We start from the raw sequence: 7,712 nt of genomic DNA, 5'->3' as shown, positions 1-7,712 counted from the left end.
GGCAGTGACGTTCTCTGGGAGGAGCAACCGACTCCAGACAACTATGCTGCATCATAGGAGGTGCATCGGCCACGTTTTAAAAACACTAACACCGCACCCTGACCGGTGTGGCTGTTGGTTGGGCGTCATCCTGTGCACTGAAACCTTGCTGGTTTGATTCCTAGCCAGGGAGTCCCCCCAGAGGGGGAGTGCAGGAGGCAGCCAATTGATGTTTTGCTCTCACATTGATGTGTGTGTCTCTCTCTCTCTAAAAAAAAAAGCTACCATCTCGAATCTCGAACCCACCCCTCTGGGAGCCTCTGACTTTATTAGAGCCGATCAGAACAGTGGAGGAACTGTACTGGCAGACGCAACGGGTCACGTTCCTGGTTCCACAAAGATCTTCCACAGCTCCTGCAGCAAACAGAGAAAGGCGAGATTCCCATATGCCCAGAGGAGGCCTCACAATTTCATAAGGGACATAATTAACAAAGAACAAACAACACGTGAGCCAGGGCAGCAGGCAAACAACTGCAGGAGCCCTTCCCCACGTCTCTGTGCTCTGGCTGTTCTCTCTGCTTCACTGTGGAGAAGCGGATGGTAGGTCCCAGCAGGAGTCCAGGAGGCACCAGATGCCACACGGTCAATAGGAACCAGGAAAGGGCAGCAAGCTGCCACAATTTCCCACCTGGGCAGGTCTTTAGTGCCCTGTACCGTGGCTGCTGAATTTAGAAGCAGCTGTGGCTGCAGGTGGAGAAGGTACAACAACACGCCAGGTTCTTAGTGGGAGCTCCATGTCCTGTTTGCTGTCTATCGGGAGGCGACAAGCAGCGCGCTAAGGGGCAGGGAGGCTGCCCAGAGGCACTGGAGCGATAAGCAGAGGGGGAAATTGGACAGCGAAGACTGACAGGGTGCATCTGAAATATGCTGTTGCAGAAAAGCTCTACGAGTAGCCTGGACTGCCAGAAAGATGAACACATGGGTCTTAGAGCAAATGGAGCCTGAAACAGTGCTGGAGGCAGAAACGACACACGGAGCCACCCTCCTGCAGGCACATCACGAGGCAGGGCTCCTTGGAAAAGACAGGAATGCTGGGAAAAACAGAAGGCGGCAGGAAAAGAGAAAGGCCAAACATGAGAGGGACCAACTCCATGAAAGATGCCACAGGCCTGAGCAGGGCTGCAAAGGAGAGGACACTAGACAGCACTCAGCCACAGGGTCACCAGGACTAAGAGCCAAGTCAACAGCCGTCACACACACACACCTCCTCGCAGACGGCAACCGACAGATGCAGGGCTGCGCTTGCTTTGGGGAAGGACAGGAGTGTGTTCCTCCCCTTTCCTCCTTAGAACCAGGCTCAGATTTCCAGACCCAGCAAAAGGGAGGCCACAGGCCGAAGGTAACGAACAAAAGACGTGAATTCTGGAGCTTTGGACATCTGTGAATCCTGCTCCTGGTAACGTTACAGGATTTTCAAGGGTAATTTTAACTTTTCAAGTTTTCTCCAAGTGCTGGGCTTAGAAACAGTAACCGGAGGTCAGTGGCTGTAGGCTTAAGCCTCAGTTCCGCTGCTCCCTGGCTGGGTGACTCACCGAGGCATTAACTGGGACAGGGATGATGTCATCGGGATGCTTACTAAGAGGCCTGATATGGTGGGACCCCATTGCGGGGTCAGAAGGCCATCCGTCACCAGACAAGCCTGCCTGGTCCGCAAGGCCAGCACATTTCCCCCGTGGAGATGCCACCATCAGCATCGGAAGTCCCTGCACCAAGATCTTCAACCCAACCAAGTGGCTCCCGCAACTGAGCCCCAAGGGCCCACAGGGAAACACTGCGCTGTGAGGTGACGGTTCACCTGCAGGCCCACCCCTGGACACGGTGACTTAGGAGCAGGGGAGATCCCATCACGAGCTTCACTAGAGAGAGCACGTTGCCGACTCAACAGTGTCCCGCCAGAGCACCCACCAGCTGCCGGATGCGCTCATACTCCAGGTGCTGTGGGAAGGTGGCTTCCACCGGCTCCACTGCGAAGCGCAGCTGGCCGTCCTGGAGCTGCTCCAGCTGCCGCAGGCAGGCGCGGAAGTGGTCGTAGGCCTCGCAGGTGACGTCCAGGTGACTCAGCGTGAAGTTCAGCCTGCAAACAAGCAGACCACACGCTGCTGTCCCCACTGCGGGCCTTCCGGCTGGTGGGTTTTCCGAGTGCCCACTGTGTGCCAAGCATCTGGGCGCGCTGCCTGCCTGGTCTGCAGGGCGGCCGGGGAGGTGAACACGGCTACCACCTCCACTTTACAGCTGTGGAGGCAGCCTCAGAGCTGAACGCATGTGCTCAAGTGACCCCATTGCCCAAGGAGCTACAAATTGGCGCAGGAGGTGGGCACAGACTAACATCTGAGGCCAGCACATATCTGGGCATGGCTTGTCCGTGACAGGGCAGTGGCACAGGGAGAGGCAGAGGCCTGGGAGAACCTGTGGGTGGAGGAACGCTGCTGGGAAGTGGGTGGGGTGGGGAGCTATGGGCGGGGGGCGGTTAAAGGGGGAGGAGGGATGACCAGAACTGAGTCCTCACAGAGCATCTCCAGCTGGGCCACTCACACCTCTCTACAACCTAGTCTGCAACATGACTCAGCTTGAAATTCAAACTCTTTGTTTCTTTCCAAAATTTTTTTCTAAGAAAATGTCAAAGATATTAAAGAGCGAGAACAGGTAACAGACTGCCCAGCTTCAGCCTCTGTCACCTCTGCCTTCCTTCCACCACTCGATTAAAAAAAAAAAGTCAGACATCACAGAATTTCTTCCATGCATGTGTCTGTGTGTATCTTAAGGCTCTTTTCACCTAAAACAAATTCAATGATAATTCTTTTATTTTTAAAATAAAATGCTTTTATTGATTTTAGAGAGAACAACATTGATGAATCATTGATTGGCTGCCTCCTGCATGCCCCCTACTAGGGATCAAGCCTGCAACCCAGGCATGTGCCCTGAGCCAGAATTGAACCAGTGACCAACCTCTTGGTTCATGGGTCAAGGCTCAACCACTGAACCACACTGGCCGGGTAAATTCAATGATAATTCTTTATCATTAAGTAGCCAGTCAGTATTCAACTTTTCCTGACTGTCTCGATTTCTCCCTTTATGGCCTCCAATCAGAATTCAGGTGGGAGTCACTGGTCATGTGCTGCCCTTGGTCATGTGGGCCTTGAGGCAGTCCTAGATACTATCGGTGTAAACAGCGAACTTGCCGTGTGCATGGCTTTGTTCAGAGCTGTGATCGCTTCCACAGGCTGAGTTTCTAGGTGCTGAATTGCCGGGTGAGTGATTACGTTCAGTGTGGTGGCTTTTGATACATGTTCCGAGCTGCCTTCAGGAAAGCTGTGGCCTATGGTAGGCTCAGAGAGCTGTGCAGAGTGTCTAGCCCTGGCCTGTCACGAGATGGATGCTGCATCAGCAGGAGTCTGAGCAGCTCGGGCCATTCCAGCGGAACGTCCTGCAGGGGTGCGTCTGCATCAGGGAGAGGACAGAGGCCTGGGGACCAAGGAGACAGAGTGGCCCGGAGGGAACGTGCAGAAAGAGCAAAAGCCCTCAACAGTGCGGTGGCCACGCGCCTCGGCTCTGGTGTACAGCCTACGTTCAAGCCCTCGACCACACACGGACCAGCTGTGGCCCGGAAGGTTCCCTAACATCGCTCGGACTTCCTCTCCTCACCTGAGAATTGGGACGGCAGTGCCTACACAGGTGGGCTGGTATATGGATTACATGGAGTGTGCAGGGCACACAGTAGATGCTGAGTAAATGAGCGACATAAGGACACTGACTGTGACGTGTTTAGAAGGCGAGCCTGGCTCTCAGAACGCCAGCACCCCCCTCTCACCCCCTTCCCCGGCCCCTCTGGTGTGGAGCTCACCTCTTCTCCACGGAGAGAATGGCTGTGCAGGCGTTTTTCAATCTGTGAGCGAGTCGGAAGAGTGTTTTAAACAGGGCATCCGTTAGGTCATCGTCGTAGAACACTGCAGGGAAGAAAACGGGCATTAGGGGAAACTGTGCAAATACCAGAGAAATCTGATCCTCAGAGGACCCCACGCCACCGCAGACGGGGCCCGGATGAAACGGAGCATCAGTTCCCGGAATTCACACTGCACGGAGATGTGGGGATGTCCCGGGAAGGCGCTCCTAGATGCAGAAGACGCCGAGCGGCGGGATGCTGCGTGTGGCCCGTGACGATGACACTGGCTGTGACGGGCCGGCGCTCACCTTCGGCCGCGAGCAGTATGGTGGTGTGGCCGTACAGGTCGGAGATGTCCTCTTCCGACCAGCTGAAGGGGACTTCAGGGTCTGGGAGAAAAGAAGAAACAGTGTTTTGTGCTCTCTCCTTCCTCTGTGGCCACCAACTCTCACGGAGAGACAGACTGAGGCTTCAGAAGAAATGGGGTTGGGGCCGTTCGGTGCAGCAGGCACTGCCAGGCAGCCCCGAGTCCCAGCGCCCCAGCTTCAGGGACACGGCTGCCCATGCGGGACCACAGTGAGAGGTGCCCTTCCGCGAGGGGGCAGCGCAGCGAGTGGAGACGGGTGGACTTGGCCTCACCCTCTGCCTTGCCCGCAGTCTGTGCAAACAGGACCTGTCCCGTGTCCCTGGCTCCCCACCCGTGTTCACTGTGCGACCCCGGGAAAGGGCTTCACCTCTGGTTTCAGGGTCCGCACTAGACGGCTCCCTCAGAGGATGGCTGAGGAGGGGACAGGACCTAACCCAGTGATGGCGAACCTATGACACGCGTGTCAGAGGTGACACACGAACTCATTTTTTTGGTTGATTTTTCTTTGTTAAATGGCATTTAAATATATAAAATAAATATCAAAAATACAAGTCTTTGTTTTACTATGGCTGCAAATATCAAAAAATTTCTATATGTGACACGGCACCAGAGTTAAGATAGGGTTTTTCAAAATGCTGACACGCCGAGCTCAAAAGGTTCGCCATCACTGACCTAAGGTATGCTATGTGCTTGGTCGGTGACAGGTACTCCACAAGCAATGATTTTCCCTGCCTGACGTCTTACAGGGCAAAGAAGTTTTCATACAAAGAAAGAGCAAGCCTACAGGTCTGAAACAGTTTGTAGAAGGAATTCAGAAAACCCTCACCCAGAGCTCCGAAGCCATGTGGCCGACTCCCTGCTGTGGGACCCTGGAGTCGGAGACCTGGTCCACACCGGATCCCCTGGGTGGGCGCTCACCCCGAGCACTGGTCTCCACTCATTACTCCGGGGTGCACACCTGCTGCACAGTGACACTGTGGGGTCTGAATACCATGGATGGAAGGTGCCTGGCACACAGCAGGTGCCATGATTAACACCTGTCACTTTCAGCCACTGAAGGGAACTTGCTGTGAGCTGTGGGCCGTGGCAGCAGCCTGGATCTGCTGTCAGTCAAGGCCACAGGACCACCGGCCTTGAGATATTTACCAGGAACCACTGAATCAAACGGGACACGAGAGGAAGACACGCACCAGTGCAGAGGTCGTCTTTCAGCCAGTCCAGTTCTCTGACCTTAACTCCACCGCCTGTAAAACAAACAGAACTTCCCAAGCTCTGTAAACAATTAGGATAAAGGAGAAACGTTTACACTGTACACCAAAACCCATCTATCCATCTCACCCTCCTTTATTCTCCCTCTCTCCCTCCTATCCATCCATCTTCCCACTCATCCATATATATCCTGTTATCCATCCATCCACCCACCCATCCATCCAGCATTTTTTGAATGCTGAGTATTAGGTCCCATGCCAGGCACAGGGAATACAAAGATTTATGAGACACGTGCCTGTCCACGGGGACCCACAGCTGAGGAGAGACTGGCAAGTTAGCAGACACGGACAAGGCAGGAGGTCAGGGCAATGTTAAAGGGATGTGCAGATGCCCGGGAGGAAAGAGGGGCTCTCACGTCGGAGAGGGTGTTGAGAAGGCCCAGAGAAGGCAACCATGCCTGCTTCGTGCTAAGTCCTGTTGACTGGGTACTGTACACTAAACAAACACCAAGCAGTGGGGACCACAGACAGGGCCCTGCCCTCATGGGACACGTGGTCCAATGGGATGGCAGACACCAATCAACCAGTCGCATCAACAAATGTCAAATGCAATGGTCCAAGGTGTCATGAGTGTCTGTGACGGGGCTGTGACCTCATCTGGAGCTCGGAGCATAATGAGGAACTGATGGAGGAGGAGGGAGAGAGGCTGTTCCAGGCAGAGGGAGCAGCAATTGCGCAGGCCTCAAGGGGAGGGGACCCTCCAACAAGGCCAGGAAGACTCGGCTGGAGGAACCACCGTGTGGGAGGGGCTACAGACAGGCAGGGCCAGATCCTGCAGATCTCAGACAAGCAAACAAATTCGGTCTGTACGCAGAGAGCATCGGGAAACCTATAAAAGGCTGGCAGCTGGAATGACCGGATCTGAATCTGGAAAAGCGCCCCCGGCTGCTCAGAGGATAAAGGTCTGCACAAGTAGTCCAATGAGGAGTTGGCTGCTGGCATGTACCACGCAAGCTTATTCTTGCAGGTGGTGCAGGCTGGCAGGGGGGACATTCCGACAGAGGGAGGGGCATCTGAAATGGGTCCTCGGCTCACTGAATGCAGAGCTGGAGCGGGACCATCAGGAGAAGAGGCAGGGGAGGCAGGCAGGGGTGGACCAGGAGGTTTGGGAGCCAGAGAAAGAGTTCGAACTTTACCCCTTGAAGAGGTCAGGCTTCATCTAGAAAGGTCACTCCGGATGCTACATGGAGGACAGCTTGGCCGGGTCAGACAAGGACCTGGGTGATGAGGGAGGGGCCCCTGTGACGCGCAGGAGGGAGAGGGCTGACGTTGGCGGTGGCGTGGGAAGGAGATGATGCAGGGACAGTCATCTAGGATCTGAAACTACGTGAAACTAATAAGGCTCTGGTCCCTGCATTCACCGGGGTGTAGAGGGACGCAGGCGGAACCCCGTCTCCCAGGTCACGGTCCTGGGTGTTTGTCCCACTTGCCAAACAGAGACCCTTCCCTCCCACGCTGGGCCTCACCTCCAGGGGCAGTCAGGTGGCTGTTGAGGGCAATGTTTCGTTGGCACATGGCCAAGAGGTCTGCCCCGACATCTGGAACGACAGAAGGATATGCCATCAAGCGCCGGCCACTCCGACGCTGTATTTCCGTGTTGTAGCCCGGAGAGCTGGTATCAACGGCACGACTACAGAAACGGGCAATACTGAGCCTAAACATCTCCTGTGTGTTTTACTGCCAAGATTAACTATGTACCTTAAGGCTCTTTTTAATGAGCTTTCCTTTAAATAAGAGATGGTCGTCCTGGTGGAGACAGACTCTGTGCACGCCAGAGGGAAGGGTGAGCTCCCCTTCTCTAGTTTCTGAAACCTGCACGGCACATCCCATAGCCACGCTGAGTGTTTCTAACCACCCACAAGCCGGGATTACAGCTCCCATCTCACAGATGAAGGCTTGAGCAAGGTCATGCCACTAGTAAGAACAAGGGCTGGGATCTGAACCTAGGCGTCTCTGACTCCAAGTCTAGGCTCACTCTTTGACACCTCAGAAAACTGACCAGAGTTAGAGGGGTGTTTGGATGTGATTAATGGATACACAGAGCAAATTCAAACAGGCTGGAGGCAGCTCTCCTGTGCATGATTCACTGCCACTGCCATGGCATCTTTCCCCAGCCGCCTGCTACTCTGACCAGGTGGGGTTTCCTATCATTTCAGCA

The 7,712-nt window shown here is 54.6% G+C and overlaps 1 protein-coding gene across 2 annotated transcripts in view; it reads right to left on the bottom strand.

Moving 5' to 3' along the window:
- Window positions 1–268: 268 nt before the first annotated feature.
- The window catches only part of METTL22 (methyltransferase like 22), a 15,904-nt gene continuing 8,460 nt past the window's right edge, over window positions 269–7,712 (bottom strand). For both annotated transcript variants that reach the window (XM_015563794.1, XM_006763585.2), the window contains exons 6-11: window positions 7,021–7,092; window positions 5,477–5,530; window positions 4,228–4,308; window positions 3,881–3,983; window positions 1,945–2,113; window positions 269–393 (exon numbers count right to left, since the gene is read on the bottom strand). In XM_015563794.1, coding sequence (XP_015419280.1) covers window positions 358–393; window positions 1,945–2,113; window positions 3,881–3,983; window positions 4,228–4,308; window positions 5,477–5,530; window positions 7,021–7,092 — 515 coding nt within the window. In that variant the 3' untranslated portion in view covers window positions 269–357. The remainder of the gene's footprint in view (window positions 394–1,944; window positions 2,114–3,880; window positions 3,984–4,227; window positions 4,309–5,476; window positions 5,531–7,020; window positions 7,093–7,712) is intronic.

Source organism: Myotis davidii, unplaced genomic scaffold (assembly GCF_000327345.1).
Source record: "Myotis davidii unplaced genomic scaffold, ASM32734v1 scaffold639, whole genome shotgun sequence".
Classification (NCBI taxonomy): domain Eukaryota; kingdom Metazoa; phylum Chordata; class Mammalia; order Chiroptera; family Vespertilionidae; genus Myotis; species Myotis davidii.
Note: the sequence above shows the minus strand (reverse complement) of the source record. Positions and strands in the feature narration are given on the sequence as shown.